Source organism: Rhinolophus sinicus, linkage group LG01, assembly GCF_036562045.2.
Source record: "Rhinolophus sinicus isolate RSC01 linkage group LG01, ASM3656204v1, whole genome shotgun sequence".
Taxonomy (NCBI): domain Eukaryota; kingdom Metazoa; phylum Chordata; class Mammalia; order Chiroptera; family Rhinolophidae; genus Rhinolophus; species Rhinolophus sinicus.
In genome coordinates, this window is record NC_133751.1 from 62,386,636 (window position 1) to 62,403,461 (window position 16,826).

Consider the following 16,826-nt stretch of genomic DNA (forward strand, 5'->3'; position numbering starts at 1 on the left):
CAGGACCAGGGTTGGAGGGGGAGCTTTCTTCCAGATAGAAGTGCTGGAAAAAGCCATTGTTCCTTTGTTGAGCCCTCCCCAACCCCCAGCTTGCACAGACAGGAGGGGGCCATATCTGAGTCTCCATCAACCTAAATAACACCTTTCACCCTGCCCTAGTGATTACCTGAGACCCTGCCCCAAAGCAAATTCCAGTGGCTTTTCCATACAAACGGCCTATCTTGACTCATGCTGTAGACTTGCTGAAAATTCTCAAAGGCTCACAAACCCCAAACAATCAGGATCTAGCCTCGATGTGCCCCATGCCTCTTGCTAAGCAGCCCCAAGACTGACACCTCAGTTCACAGCTTAGCTTCTCCTAGGCACCTCCAAACCCAGCACAAGTGGCAACCATCTGCAGAAAACTTTGTAGCTCATACCAAGTGGCCCTGGGGAGGGCGCAGACAGTAGCTGACCTTGACCTGCAACGGAGCCCCATCCAAAGAGGCCCCAGGACTAACATACCTGGTGGTTAGCTTCAGACTGCACCAGAGCACCACCCAACCACCTCTACAAATGACACACTCAAAGGGCAGACTCAGCAGGCACCACAGCCCTGTTAAAGTGAATCCTGGTTCAGAGGGTAAGGCCTTCCACAATAGCTCCTCCACTGTAAGCATGGCCAATCCTCTCAACCACCCTGAGGGTCAATTCCTCCCACTGATGTGCTAACAGCAATCAAGGATCAACTACAACAGAAAGGGACAAACCTGGAGCACCTGGCTCAGGAGACCAGGGAGACTGTGCCACTAGGTCCTACAGGACATCTACTACATAAGGCCACTCTACTAAGACCGGGAAACATAGCAGCTCTACCTAATACATAGAGACAGAGAGAGGCAGCCAGAATGATGATACAAAAAAACATGTCCCAAATAAAAGAACAGAACAAAACTCCAGAAAAAGAGCTAAACAAAAGGGAGGCAAGTAATCTACTAGATGTGGAGTTCAAAACACTGGTAATAAAGATACTCAATGATCTCAGTGGGAGTTTCAACAAAGATAGGAAGCATAAAAATGGAGATAGAAAACATAAAGAACCAGTCAGGAATGCAGCATACACTAACTGAAATGAAGAATACAACAATTCAGATGAAGCAGATCTAATCAGTGGTTTGGAAGATAAGGTAGCAGATAACACCCAATCAGCAAGATAACACCAAGGACAACAAAAAGATAAAAGAATATTTTTTAAAAAATGAGGAGTTTAAGAAGCATCTGAGACAACATCAAAAGCAGTTAGCTATCTATAAGGGAGCTCCCATAAGACTGTCAGCTGATTTCTCAACAGAAACGATTGGCACCAAATATTCAAAATGATGAAAAGCAAGGACCTACAACCAAGATTACCTAGCAAGGCTATGATTTAGAGTTGAAGGACAGATAAAGAGCTTCAAGAACCGTTTGTGACAACACTGTTGGTGGGAATGCAGATTGGTGCAGCCACTATGGAAGGCAGTGTGGATGTTCCTCAAAAAATTAAGAGTAGAATTACCATATGACCCAGCAATCCCTCTCTTGGGTATCTACCCAAAATATCTGAAAACATTTGTTCATAAAGACCTATGTTCATTGCAGCTTTATTTACAGTAGCCAAGACATGGAAACAACCAAAGTGTCCTTCAATAGATGAATGGATAAAGAAGTTGTGATATTTATACACAATGGAATACTATTCGGCCATAAGGAAAGATGAAATAGTACCATTTGCGACAAAGTGGATTGATCTTGAGATTATAATACTAAGTGAAATGAGTCAGACAGGTAAAGTCGAGAACCATATAATTTCACTGATGTGGTATATAAAACTGAAAACAACAAAAGAACAAGACAAACAAATGAAGAAACCAAAACTGATAGATATAGACAATAGTTTAGTGGTTACCAGAGGGTAAGTGGGGAGGCAGGTGGTAGATGAGAGTAAAGGGGATCAAATATATGATGATGGAAGGAGAACTGACTCTGGGTGGTGAACACACAATGTGATATATAGATGATTTATTACATAATCGTACACTTGAAACCTACGTAACTTTACTAACCATTGTTACCCCAATAAACTTGAATTAAAAAAAGATCTATGTATGACTATAAAAAAAGAAAACAAAAAAAACCTAAGAGTTCATCAACACCAAACCAGTATTACAAGAAATGTTAAAGGGACTTCTTTAAGTAAAAGAGAAAAAAAGAAAAAATATGTATAATAAAATGGCAATAACTACATATCTATCAACAATTAGTTTAAATGTAAATGGATTAAATGCTCCAATCAAAAGATATAGGGTGGCTGAATGCATAAGAAAACAAGACCTTTACATATGCTGCCTACAAGAGATGCACTTCAGATTGAAGGACACATACAATTTGAAAGTAAAGGGATGGAAAAAGATATTTCATGAAAATGGAAATAAAAAAAAAAGAATCTGGGGTAGCAATACTTATACCAGACAAAATAGACTTTAAAACAAAGGCTATAAGAAAAGACAAAGAAGGACCCAGTAATTTCACTTCTGGGTATTTATCAGAAGAAACCCAAAGCACTAATTCAAAAAGTCATATGCATCCATATGTTCATTGCAGGATTATTTACAATAGCCAAGATATGGAAGCAACCTGTTTATCAATAGATGAATGAAGAAAGAAATAGTGGTACATATATAGAATAGAATAATACTCGGTCATAAAAAATAATGAAATCTTGACATCTACAACAACATGGATGGACCTAGAGGATGTTATGCTAAGTGAAATAAGTCAGACAGAGAAAGACAAATACCATATGATTTCATTCGTACAGTATGTGGAATCTAAAAAACAAAATAAATGAACAAACAAAATGGAAACAAACTCATAGATACAGAGAACAAACTGATGGTTCCTAGATGGGAAGGGGTTAAGGGGTAAAAAGGTTAAGGGATTAAGTACAAATTGGTAGTTAGAAAATAGTCATTGATATGTACAGTGTAACATAGGGAATTTAGTCAATAATATTGTAATAACTATGTGTAGTGTCAGATGCATAGAAGTGATCACTTTATAAATTACATAAATGTCTAATGACTTGTTAACTTGAAACTAATATAAAATTATTTTTAAAAATGATGAGAAACAAGACAAGGATGTCCACTTTCACCACTCTTATTCAACATAGTATTGGAAGCCCTAGCCATAGCAATCAGACAGGAAATCAAATAAAATGTTTTCAGATTGGAAAGAAGTAGTAAAACTGTCATTATTTGCAGATGACATAATACTATATATAGAGAACCCTAAAGACACCACCAAAAAACTTTTAGAACTAGTTAATGAATTCACTATAGTAGGATACAAAATTAATATTCAAAAAACAGTTGCATTTTTATACACCAATAACAAACCATCAGAAAGAGAAATTAAGAAAAAAAATCCAATTTATAATTACTGCACAAAACCCCCCACAAAACCTGGGAATAAATTTGACCGAGTAAATAAAAGACCTGAACTCAAAAAACTATACACATTGAAGAAAAATTGAAGAAGATTCACAAAAATGGAAGACTATACACTGTATATACTGTGCTCATGAACAGAAAGAATTAACTTCGTTAATGTCCATGCTACCCAAAGTAATCTATAGATTCAATGCAATCCCTATCAAAATACCAATGGCATTTTTCACAGAAAAAATAATCCTTAAATTTAGAAAAAATAATCTTTATATTTAAATGCTACTACAAAATACCCTGAGTAACCTAAGCAATTTTGAGAAAGAAGAACAAAGTTTGAGGTATCATGGTACCTGGTATCAAACTATACTACAAGGCTATAGTAATTAAAATGAAATTGTACTGGCATAAAAACAGACACATACAGTGCAGAATAGAGAGCCCAGAAATAAATCACCAGCTATCTGGTCAATTAATTTATGACAAAGGAGGCAAGAATATACATCGGGGTAAAGACAGTGTCTTCAATAAATGGTGTTGGAAAAACTGTACAGATGCATGCAAAACAAACAAACAAACAAAAAAAAAACAAGAAGGAGAAGGAGAAGAAACAATTGGACCACTTTCTTATACCATATATATATTATCTCAATGGGTTAAACACTTAAATGTAAGACCTGAAACCATAAAATTCCTAGAAGAAAACATAGGCTGTAAATAAACTCTTTGACATCACTCTTAGCAATATTTTTTTTGGATATGGCTCCCCAGGCAAGGAAAATAAAAGACAAAATGAACAAATCAAACTACATCAAACTAAAAAGTCTTGCACAGAGAAGGAAGCCATCAACAAAATGAAAAGACAACCTACTGAATGGGATAAGATATCCGTCAATGACACCTCCAATAAAGAGTTAATCTAAAACATAAGGAACAATACAATTTAACATAAAAATATCCCATTGAAAAATGGACAGGGGACACAAATAGACATTTCTCCTCTTTGGATGGCCAGTAGACATATGGAAAGATGCTCAACATCACTAATCAGGAAAAAGCAAATTAAAACGACAGTGAGATACCAATTCACACCTGTTAGAATGGCTATCATCAATAAATCAATAAACAACACATGTTGGTAAGGATGTGGAGAAAAGGGTACTGTTGTGCACTGTTGGTGGGAATGCAAATTGGTGCAGCCACTATGGAAAACCGTATGGAGGTTCCTCAAAAAATTTAAAAAAGAGCTATCATATGACCCACAAATTCCACTTCTGAGTATTTATCCAAAGAAATTCTAAACACTAATTTGAAAATATATATGCACTCCTATGATCATTGCAGCATTATTTACAATAGCCAAGATATGGAAGCCACCCAACTGTGCTCAGTAGATAACTAGATAAAGAAGATGTGGTACATATATAGAATGTAAATTTACATAGCCATAAAAAATGAAATCTTGCCATTTGTGATAACATGGATGGATGTAGAGGGTATTATGCTAACTGAAATAAGTCAGACAGAGAAAGACACATTATCATATGATCTCACTTATATGTGGAATCTAAAGAACCAAATAAATGAACAAACACAACAGAAACAAACTCATAGACACAGAGAACAGACTGATGGTTCCCAGATGGAATGGGGTTGGGAGGCTGGGTGAAAAAGGTGAAGGAATTAAGAAATACCAGTCACAGTGATGTAAAGCACAGCATAGGGAATACAGTTTATAATATTGTAAAAACTATTTATGGTGTCAGATGGGTACTAGCCTTATTGGAGGATCAATTTTTTAAGTTATATAAATGTCTAGTCACTGTGTTGTACACCTGAAATATAATATTTAATGTCAACTATAATTGAAAAAAAACACCATTGTTAATTCAATAAAAATGATGTGAGAATAATCTTGAAGGAAGGAAGGAAGAAAAAGGAAGGGAAGGAAGAAGGAAGGAAGGAAGGAAGGAAGGAAGGAAGGAAGGAAGGAAGGAAGGAAGGAAGAAAGAAAGAAAGAAAGAAAGAAAGAAAGAAAGAAAGAAAGAAAGAAAGAAAGAAAGAAAGAGAAAGATCCTTCTTTTTCTCTTCCCTAGAGAAGATTTGCTTATACTCCAGAGTAAAGATATAGTGTCTCTCCAGATTGGAGGATAGGGAGGTCACCAGTAGACCTATTTTCAGAGCTGAGCTTTTCTGTTTATTTGTTTTTTAGAGGTGAGTTTTTAAAACTTGGAGTTCTTTGCTTGTAATACCACTGTACACACAGGTGCCATCTCTTCCTTGCCATGTTACTCTGTTGTGACTGAGGCTCAGCGAACTGGTGCAAGATGTTTCTCTAGCTGCAGTTTTTGCTGTCAATAATAAACTATCTTTGTTTCTGACCCAGAGGCCAGCTTTCTGTCAACATATATATAAACAAAAGTGTAATAGGCTGTTAGCTTGTAAGAGGGGGAAAATCTCAGATCCCGCGCAGTGGCTGACTTAAGAGTTGCCCCTTGGTAAATTCTTCAAAAGAGTAGAACAATCAATTATTATGAGAAAATAGAGCTACTCAGCTAGCTAAACTTGATTACACTGATCCTTGGGATATATTCTCCTGGTTTAGACTTAGGCCAACTAGGATATTGGACAGCAAGTAATTTCCAAATTTTTTTTATAGTAATTGTGATCGTAATGTTTTTCTGCTTCCTTGACATCTAATATTCAGGTATTAAATGTTGCTACAAAGCCATTATCTGGGCACTATTCAGCTAATGATATTCTTCATCAAGTGACTGAGGACCTTGTGGTACAGACCTGGCATAACTCAGATGGACATATTCCCAAATGATGAGAAACATAATACACAAATGTCTTTAACATATGTCACAAATTAAGCTAAGGTCTTCTGGAGAAGTCATAAATAACTGAAACTGGTTTAGATGATGATGCATGAAGCTGCCCAAGAACAAATACCCTGACTGGTCTCAATACAATATCTTACTCAATGAAAAGAAAACACAAAATTCATTATTTAGAAAGGGTCTGTGTTTTTTTTTCCCCTCTGCTTTTTCCTTTTTCTCATATATAAATTCTGTCTTTGTATTTGTTAGGTAAGATCAATCTATTATTGGTTTACTTTGTATTCAAGTAAATAATGTGGTAATAATTAACTATGTCTTCCAGTTACTCTTTGACAGGTGGTAATAAAGCACTGTGGATACTATACTATCTCGTGTTGTTTCTCTATACCCTAGATAAATATTCCACTTATTAAAAAACTTCTCAAATTATCCTATCATAAATATGTCATCCTGTTCTAAACCTCAAACATATGTCATGCGTATCCTGTTCTAAACCTAAAAGATTTTATATGTAGTAATACATTTTCTGTTTGTTTGTTTGTAATCCTCTCAACAACAGATTATCCTCATTTTAAAGATAAGGAAATAAAGCACAGAAATGTAAGTTACTTTTCTAAGATCCAACAGGTAGGAAGAAGCAGAATTAGTATTTGAATACCAGAGAATCTGACTCTAGCATTCAAAAGGAAACACAATGAGGAAACTGATAGAAAATACAAACAAACAAAACCAACAGTGTAGAAGTATATAAACAAACAAAAGAGTGTAAGTATAATCACTTCATAACAACTTTCTAACAACATTCAAAGTGGAAATACAATTACAAGTTTCACATCAAGAAAGAACAAATAACCATAGTATATATTTAAACTATTGTTTTTCTTATACCATTTTTTATCTGTTAAAAATCCAGGTAAGGGCTTCTTTTCATTTTTAGAACTTCCTTAAGTATTTTAAAGAAAATATCTAAATATATCAAACAGATAAGTAATACAAATGAGAAAGAATGTTAAACTACTTACATTCCATACGCTGAGCTTACAGCAAGACTAGTAATCTGTTGGGGAGGTTCACCATCCACCCACACCAACTGAATAACAAGTTCTGCTTGATACCCCGGAGGCATCCGCACTGGTCGTGTTTTAACACTAGAAAAAAGGAGAAAATGGAGTTCTATTACATACAGTTGAAACAAGTATGTTCATGCTTATCTTCATCATTTACACAGAACCTTCCGACAGAAATATTTACTGCCAGGCCTTCGGGGCAGTATGCAGGTGGACAATGTCTTCTAGCTTTCTCAAAATACACCAAGCCACTTGTGATTGCTGAGTTTTTTCTTTAAGCAGCTGTTCAGTCAGCCAGGTCCACAACTTCAACTTGTCTTTATCACTTCCTTTTTTTTTTTGAGACTAGTATTTTTAATTATTTGTACTTATTTGCTTTTCTTATTAAATATTTGTTATATATTTGTAAGTTATAATACACAAAAATAAAAAAACTAATCTACCACCCCATGTAAGATTTCAACATATCCAAAATCTGAATTACTGCTCTTTCCCTCTAAATTGACTCCATCTGCACCCTTCTCTATTCCCATTGAGAGCAACTCTTATCCTTCCAGTTACTCACTGAAAAAAACTTACAATCATTCTTGACTAATATCCTTCTCTCATATCTCACATCCAATAATCAAATGCTGATGGTGCTACTTTCAAAATATATTCAGACTATGATCACTGTTTATTCTCTATGGCTATCATCCTAGTTACAGTTGACAAATAAAAATATTGGATTCCATTTAAATCTGAATTTCAAATAAATAATTAACAGTTTTGGGTTTTTTACTTTATGTAGGTCCCATGCAATATTTGAGATATACTGATACTGAAAAAAAAAATGTTCACTGCATATCTGAAATTCAGATATAAATGAATACCCTGTATTTTTATTTGCTAAACCTGCCAGCCCTCAACATCATCACTAGTTAGGTGCAAACAGTCCCCCGACTGGTTTCCTGGCTTCTACGCTTCTCTCCCATCTCACAATCCATTTTTAACTGTCACAACTCCCCATTTAATTAGAAATAAAAGCCAAGGTCCTTAGAGAGCCTGTAACTGGCTCTCTATTGCCACTCAGACTTCTGCTCCTACTACCCTCTCCACTAACACCTACCTTGCTCCCTTTGTTCTAGCTACACTGACCGCTTTATATCCTAGGCAATTTAAGGCCTTTGCTCTAGCTGTTCCTTCTGCCTAGAACACTATTCTACCAGGTATTCTTCAGCAAACTCTCTCAACTAATTTTTGTTTAAATCTCGCCTCTTAGGCCTATGATGACCAACCATTTTATACTCTAGGAAGCACAAAGGCAAAATAATAAATAAATATAAAATCAATAATTGCATAAATATGTGTACATTGATAAGAATTACAATATTGCTATTATAAAAATGAAGAGTGGGCTTGTTGAAATGCTTATTTATCAGCCGGTGTATATGGTAATCTAAATCCAGCAAAGGAAAAGTTATTTAGGGACAGATGCCAACATATAATTTATCAAAGCATGGATTATACACAACTCAAAAACCATTATTAATATAATGTAATTCATAGAATAATATGTTTAGATCAGTTCTGCTCGGTTCCTAGGAACTTATATACATAATACAGGATTATACTGGTTTTTTTCCCTTTGATTCTCTTGATTATCCTTAAGATGTTTCTACTACTTCTCAAGTTAACATTAAATGCTGTTATTATGCTTCAATACTGTCACTGCTTGCTTCATCTCCATTACCAGATTTTTGTTGTATTCACTGTTTTTTTTCTCTTTATCTTTTAAATTTTTCAAATTTCATTAAAAAATATTTAGGTCATTGGAGGACCCACACTTTAATGATGGGTCTTCTTAATTGCTTTCTTCAACTTTGTTGAGCTTTTTGTTCTCTTTCTGGTTTACATTTTAGGAATCAATTAAATGAAGCAAAGTTATATGAAGGGAAAATTAAATGTATAACATTAAGAAAATTTTCCAGTTGCTAAAATTTTATGATAATGTTTTCTGTTTGTAGATTTTCCTCCCATAATGCCTGTTTATATATTTTTTACTTCACAAGAAAAAATTTGGAGGAGAAACAATGATCATAAAAGTATACCAACTACTAATTGTGTGGCAAACTGATTTTGCTTCTGAAATCTTATCTTTAAATTTTCCACAAGTGTTTTAATAAGAAATGAGGAAATTAGTTGTCTAAAATTCCTTGAGCAGCAGATTCAGATATTATCATATGAGGCTCAAAGAAATTCTCTGCTCAGGCTCAATGCTCCAGCCCACTAATACTAAAAACATTTGGTATGATGACATAGAAGCAGTAAGTAGTAATTTCAGGAAACTGCATTCTTTTATATCCAATTACTAAAAGCATAAAAACAATTAAGTAAATATTATTGGCTTGACTTTTACTTTTATTTGATTATGACACTAAACTTTGTTTAGATATACTGAGAGAACATAGTTTACTACCAAATGTCATCAGTTAAAAAAGAAAAAGTCATATTATGCAATATCCTAGCAATCACAAAATAAATTGTTTTTTCTAACACAGTATTCTTGTAGTAAATAGTAAACTTGGTTTTCTTTTTGATTCCAAGAAGGCTGAAGAAATTCCCTAAACATACTTTTTCATTTGTGAAATACAAAGCAAGTAGCCATATTTGTACCCTTCCAAAGTTATCCCATTCTATCAGAGCCATGTTTTCTTCCGGGTCCTTCTGGAAAGGAAATATATGAATTAGTAAGTGAAGGATGAAAATATTGTGCCCTCTCTAGGGATGTTCAAAGAGATCAGGGTACCCTATGGTGGATTATAGATCACTTAAGAATTTAAGAGAGAAGAATGATTTTATTTGGCACAGTTATAAAGAATTATATTAATAATATGTAAAATTGTTAAAAAATTTGGTAGCAACTCTTACTTGAGGCATGGGATACTGTCCTTTGCTACTCCTTCACTAGCCACAGTGTTAGTGCTCCCAGAAAGACTCCTTGAGGAGGGAAGCTGGGATGAGAGGTCTGGAAATGGAGGACTTGTTTCTGGTTCCGGGGTAATAATATCTTCAACATCATACTGAAGTCGTACCTCTAATGACTTAAAAAAAAAAAAAAATCAAGTTTAACTTAATCTAAGTCATGATAATAAAAATAACCACACTAAAATAGCTGATAATTTTTGGTATTATTTTTTCTGATTAATAAGTTCAATTTCAATTTATAGTAAAGCTGAATTAAATAGTGAATTATATGAAATGATCAATGACATCCACAAAAAATGTAAGATACTTTTTAATTCTTCAGACTTATAAGAAAAATACCTATCAGTGGAGATAAAATTTTTAAATAACAAATATTCCTTAAGATAAAGTATAAGTTACAATCCCATATATAATAAAAGGAAAAATTAGTCATGTTTACTCCAATGGAAGAAATTAAACTGGATATGTGTATGTGTGTGTTTACAAATTATTTGTACAGGCATTTAGTTTAAAAAAGAACAACACAAAAAACCTTCCTTAAATTTTGACTTTAACTCAGTAAAAAGTTTTCAAAAGAAATTCCATATTTCTTTTAGTTTGTTTCATTAGCTTACCCCTTATATAATTTCATTAGCATGGTCAAAATTAGTTAATGAAAAACATGATAATTTATATTGAAATAAAAACATGTACCAAAAACCCTTTTTTAAAACTAAAAATGTGTTAAAATTAAGTACTTTATTGCATTCAATGCTTTAATTGAAATTGATTTTATACCATAAACATTTCTTTACAATGTAAAAATCAGCATTTTTGAGACTGAAAACAAAAAAAAGTCATTATGGGGTGGTGAATATAACAATATTACCAAAATGACTGTCATAGTTATCTTAAAACTACTAAAAAACCTCTAGTGACAATAACAATTATTAATTATTGAGTGTTTACTACACTTAGACACCATGTTAATATTTTATATAATCATCCCAAGAACTCTATAAAATTGGTATTTTTATTTCTAGTTTATTATTACTTTCCATTTTATTTACACAGGAAATTAGATAAGTGATGAAATTAAGTCTTACCCAGACTCTGCTACTGACTAAGAGTCTTGTGACTTAGAGTCACATTGGTATTCACTGGAAAAGCCAGAATTAAAACCTGGGTTTATCTGACTCCAAAGCCTAGGATTTTAAATAACATACTTTAAAAGGGCAAGACTTTAGTTGTTAAGGTAAGAACAGTTATTCACAAGCCTTTAGTGGATAATCTTTAGTAGTCCTTTAGAAGAAAATCTCTATTTTCTGATAAAATAGTAAAATGAACTGGGTAGAAAAGGCCCATTTATCTCATGAGAGCATCATTATTTTGAATTATTAAATTATTACATTAGTTAAAAAATTAAGATTAGGTAAATCAACCCCAAAATTATTTCTACCTAATTAAAAATGTTGCTGTATAGAAAATCATTAAAAATAATCTTGGGGGCAGCTGGTTAGCTCAGTTGGTCAGAGTGCAGTGCTCTTAGCAACAAGGTTGCCAGTTCGATCCCCATGTGGGTCACTGTGAGCTGTGCCCTCCACAACTAGATTGAAACAACTACTTGACTTGGAGCTGATGGGTCCTGGAAAAACACACTTAAAATAAATAAAAGTTTAAATAATAATAATAATATAGTTGAGAAATAACCATATATGGCAATTAATTGACAAAAAAAGACAAACTAAGAAATTTAATAAAAGTATAGAACAAAGCCTGCATTAATTTGACATTTATACATAAAATAAACCAATATCTGTATAAAACCTATAGGCATAATAATCCATCCTATTTAATCATACTAAGTTTTGAAAGACTGTTTTTGTCATATTAAGCCAAACTATTTTTTAATAGGTTATATTAACGTAACAAGAATAATTTGAAATCCTATGAGTTGTCTTATTGGCCACATACTGTAGTTTTGGTGGCTTAAAACCGTACCAAGTACTAGCCAAAATCTATGATAACTGCTTTCTTTTAATAACTCTAAGTGTGAAAGTTAAATTTTAAATGACTTACCACTATTTCTGCTGTAATTTCATGTCTGCTGAATTTATAAATTATGACATATGCAGAGACTCCTGAAACACAGAATATTCTGCTCTCTGGACACCAGTAAATCATCTGAATGGCATATGGATCTTCCTCTACAATTTCACATGTTTGTTTTCCTTCTCCTACCTTCTGTTTTTCAAACACTTTTGAGGTTTTTAGCTTGTACAGCATCTGCAGAGTTACTATAAGATATTGAAGCATAGTTATCTTCTAATATGAACTTAATTCTTAGGTGTTGTTGAAGCTTTTAAAATATATTTGTTAAACCACAAAAATAAAACCCAAATAGACAAAATAAATTATATTTTAACTAGTAAGCATTCAATGTTATGCTGTCATATCAGTACAGTTTAGCTGGAGGGAGACTATGGGGAAAAATTAAACAGTTATTGAACACACACCATATACAAGGAATATGTAAGTCCTTTGTATGTATTGTCTCATGTGATCCTCAGAAAAGTCCCATGAAGTGAGTATTTTTATCCTCATTTATTGATGAAAACGCTGGAGCTCAGAAAGTTTACAATGGAAATACTGAACATAATTCTCCTAAGGGAGACCCGTCAACTCTTTTTCACAATTTTCCCCTTTGATTACTAGATGAGAGTTTGATGCTATTCTTAGAGGGTTTACTCAACTTATTTTTAGCCACTCCTTCAGATGAGAAACATTTGTAATTTACTAGCTAGCAATATTGCGAATATAATAACCTGTAATTATTTTAGAAAGAATCTTTTCTGAATGGCTTAGTGTTAGGAAAGGGTCAGTTACAATTTTAAGAAATTCTGGGTTTGTGAATTGTTGTGAGGAATATTTATTTGGGGGAATATTTTTTTTCTATTTTAGACCCTGATGATAATTCCCCTATAAAAAAGCTCTAATTCTATAAAGGATCCTTACAAAAAGTTCTAAAAATCTGGGAGTTCCTGCCAAAAATGCATAATTTGAACCTAATCATGAGAAACGTAAGTCAAATGCAAATTGAAGGAGATTCTATAAAATAACTGGCCTGAACTCCTCACAAATGTCATTTCCATGAAATAAAGACTCAGAAATCATTCCAGATTTAAAGAAAACTCAAAAAGTATAACTAAATGCAAATAGTGATCCTAGATTTTCTTTTAATATAAAAGATGTTATTAGGACAATTTGAGAAAACTGAGTAAGACTGGAGGTTAGATAATAGTACTGTATAAATATTAATCTCCTAATTAATTTTGATAACTATAATTTGATTATGTAAAAGAATGACTGTACTTGTAGGAAACACACACTGAAGTATTTAGGGACATATAGTGTTAGAGGAGTATCACATCTGCAGTTGACTCTCAAGTGGTTACAAAAAGCTATGTACATAAATATGTACATATTTATATATGTAAGTGGGTGTAACTATATGGAGGGGAGAGAGTAAGGTGGAGAGAGAGAGCACACCCATGCACGAAAGCATTAGAGAAATGTAGTGTATATTGACATTTGGGAATCAGGCTAAACGTTATACAACACTTCATAGTATTTTTTTCCAGCTTTTTGGCAAGACTGAAATTATGTCAAATTAAAATAGTCTACAAAATAGGAAAAGTAGGTGCTCCATCCTTGCTTCTAGGTCAAAGAGGAAAATCACCCCCATGATTATTTTATGTGACATGGCAATGGTAAATGGATATTGCTGACATAATTAAGGCCGTTAATCAGTTGACTTTGAGTTAATCAACAGAGATCCTTAAGAGGGCTGACATAATCAGGTGAGTCCCTTAAAAAAGGGACTCCACAAGGTTAGAGAGGTATTCCCTTGCTGGCCTTGAAGAAACAAGTAACCATGAGTTGTAAAGTTTTAGGAAAATGAATTCTGCCAACAACTACATGAGCTTAGAAGAGGACCCTGAATCGCAGATGAAACTGCAACCCTAGCTAACACCTTGACTACAGTCTCAGGAGACCATGAACAAAGAATCCAGCTAAACTATACCCAGATTCCTGACACACAGAAACTGTGAGATAATAAATGGGTATTATTTTAAGCTGATAAATTGTGGTAATTTTATTACACAGCAGTTGAAAACAAATACAATAACAAACTCAATTATTCAAATGCAGGATAACCTCACTTCCCGTGCTGGGCAGTATTCCACAAAATTGGCAAACTAACTGATATTTCTTCAATGACATCCATTAAATTGGAGATTTGTTCTTATAATTGATTACAGTAGAAATATTTACTATGCTGCAAACGTTTGCAATATGTGTTCTGAATGTGACAAAATAGTATTTTACTTAAAAATTAACTTGTTAAAATATCACATATGCTTAAGGGTGAGTATGTACTCTTATCATTAGAGTTAAAGTATCTTCTCACATTTTAGAAACTAAGGAGTGACTTTGAGGTGGTGGGAAAGGAGCAATGACATACTATGTGATCAATTTTAATCCTGGAACAAACTTGGCATTACATGAAAAGGCTCATCAAAAGAAAATCTGTTGCCCTTTGGAATTTCCCCTTGCACAATTGTTTATTGTGTGAGGTCATAAAGAGGACTCAGAATTCATGGCTTTAAATCTTAATTATTCTCTCTTGCTGATCATTTGTCCCATTGCTGGAGGATTCCAGCTTACAGGCTAAGAGTATCTCAACAGTCAACCTTCTCCCTTCTGCTTTTCTATTTATCATAATCTTTCTCAGAAGCTGTTCACTTCTATAGCTTTGAATATCACTTTTAAGCTGCTTCTTCATTAGTTTCCATTCTTGACTATTCTTCTTAACTCCTAGACATTTTTACTTGAATTTTCTGGTGTTACTACAAAATCCAAACTTCCAGAACTCTCTTATATTCCTCAGATGGTTACTCATCCTCAAGAACTTGGGAATCATTGTTCACTTCTTATTCTATTCCTGACTGTCAAAATCTTAACTATCTTCCAAAACTCACATTAAGTGTTACCCATCAAAATACCCTTCCTGGATCTACCTGGTTCAAATAAATTTCCCATTTCTGATAACAAATAGAATTTGGGTTGTACTACATTTGGAGTTCTTATATTATTTGCCCTGTAGTTACATACATGCATTCCTTTATCTGTTTTAGTGACTATAAATTTTCTGAAGGGTATGTATGATAATAATCAAGTCTTAAATATCTTTCTTTGCATGCTCTTCAATGTTGAGCACAGTACCTTATTTCTTCCTTACATTATGTAATTCTCAAGAATATAAAAAGAAAATTTACATTTATCAAATCACTTCTTTTGATTCTCCCAGGATTTGGTAGACAAATGGTAAAGAAAAGTGAAGACTGTGGGATAAAAGCATTTTTCCAAGACCACAGAGCTAGAAGGTGAAGGAAATTACTTAACAGAGTTAATCTGAAAAATTTTGATCCTTTTTCGAATGTACCTTGCCTCTTGTAAATCTAATGGTTGGTGATAAAGAATGATTGCAGTCCTGTCTGTTTATACTATAAAAGCAAAGTGCAGTAAAGATAATATTTTAAGTTGATCTAATAATATAGGAAATAGATTTTTGTAAAACAACCATATATGTATGCTAAAAATGTACCTGAAATGCTAATTGTCCAAACTACAAAGTGATGAATGGCTATGTTAATATTAACCAATTGTTTTCTGTTATAGAAGGAGAAACTTAAAACTTACTTGCAGAAGCATCCCAAAATTTTATTGATCCATCTGCATGACTATATGAGAAATAAATTAGCATTAATTATAGTAAATACAAATAATCATTCTAAAAGTATAAACTTTAGTTACTGTTTAAATTTGATTTAAAAATACCATTCCAATGAAAACTAGTGTATGCTAAACCATTTCCAAGTTCAAAACAATGGTTTATTTTTTAAACAGTACACTAAAATCTAAATTTTAGATTTTACTGTAAGAAGATTTTATGAGAGCAATGAAAATCGGCCTGTGGAAAATAACTAATCTTTTTATATAAAATTGCTTACATTCAATAAATAAGATACCTGAGTTAATTCTGATCATGTTAAAATAATTTTGAAGTGAATATCAAAGTGCAATTAAAGGTAAGCTTCAAAATATGAAAAGCAAATCCTTAAACCTATCTAGAGCTGTATATTATTTGATAATTACATAATGGCAATTTTATAGGAACTCATATAGAAAATAAAATAGGATAAAATGCTTCCCAATGCATTTTATGAGGTCAGCTTTACTCTGACACCAAAACCAGAAAAAAAAAAATTACAAGAAAAGAAAATTATAAACCAATATCTCACAAGCATGGGTGTAAAAAGTGTGAACAAATATCAGCAAATCAAATCAAGAAATAAATAGAAAGGATAATATATCATACTAAGTGGAGTTTATCCCAGGAATGCAAGGCCAGTTAAGCATTAAAAAAGAAAAATCAATCACCA

The 16,826-nt window shown here is 33.1% G+C and overlaps 1 protein-coding gene across 14 annotated transcripts in view; it reads right to left on the minus strand.

The window, feature by feature from the left end:
- STXBP5L (syntaxin binding protein 5L) overlaps positions 1–16,826 on the minus strand; it is a 242,728-nt gene that overhangs the window by 94,725 nt on the left and 131,177 nt on the right. For all 14 annotated transcript variants that reach the window (XM_074331359.1, XM_074331330.1, XM_019729632.2 and 11 more), the window contains exons 15-18: positions 16,084–16,124; positions 12,400–12,617; positions 10,285–10,457; positions 7,330–7,455 (exon numbers count right to left, since the gene is read on the minus strand). In XM_074331359.1, the coding sequence (XP_074187460.1) occupies positions 7,330–7,455; positions 10,285–10,457; positions 12,400–12,617; positions 16,084–16,124 (558 nt within the window). The remainder of the gene's footprint in view (positions 1–7,329; positions 7,456–10,284; positions 10,458–12,399; positions 12,618–16,083; positions 16,125–16,826) is intronic.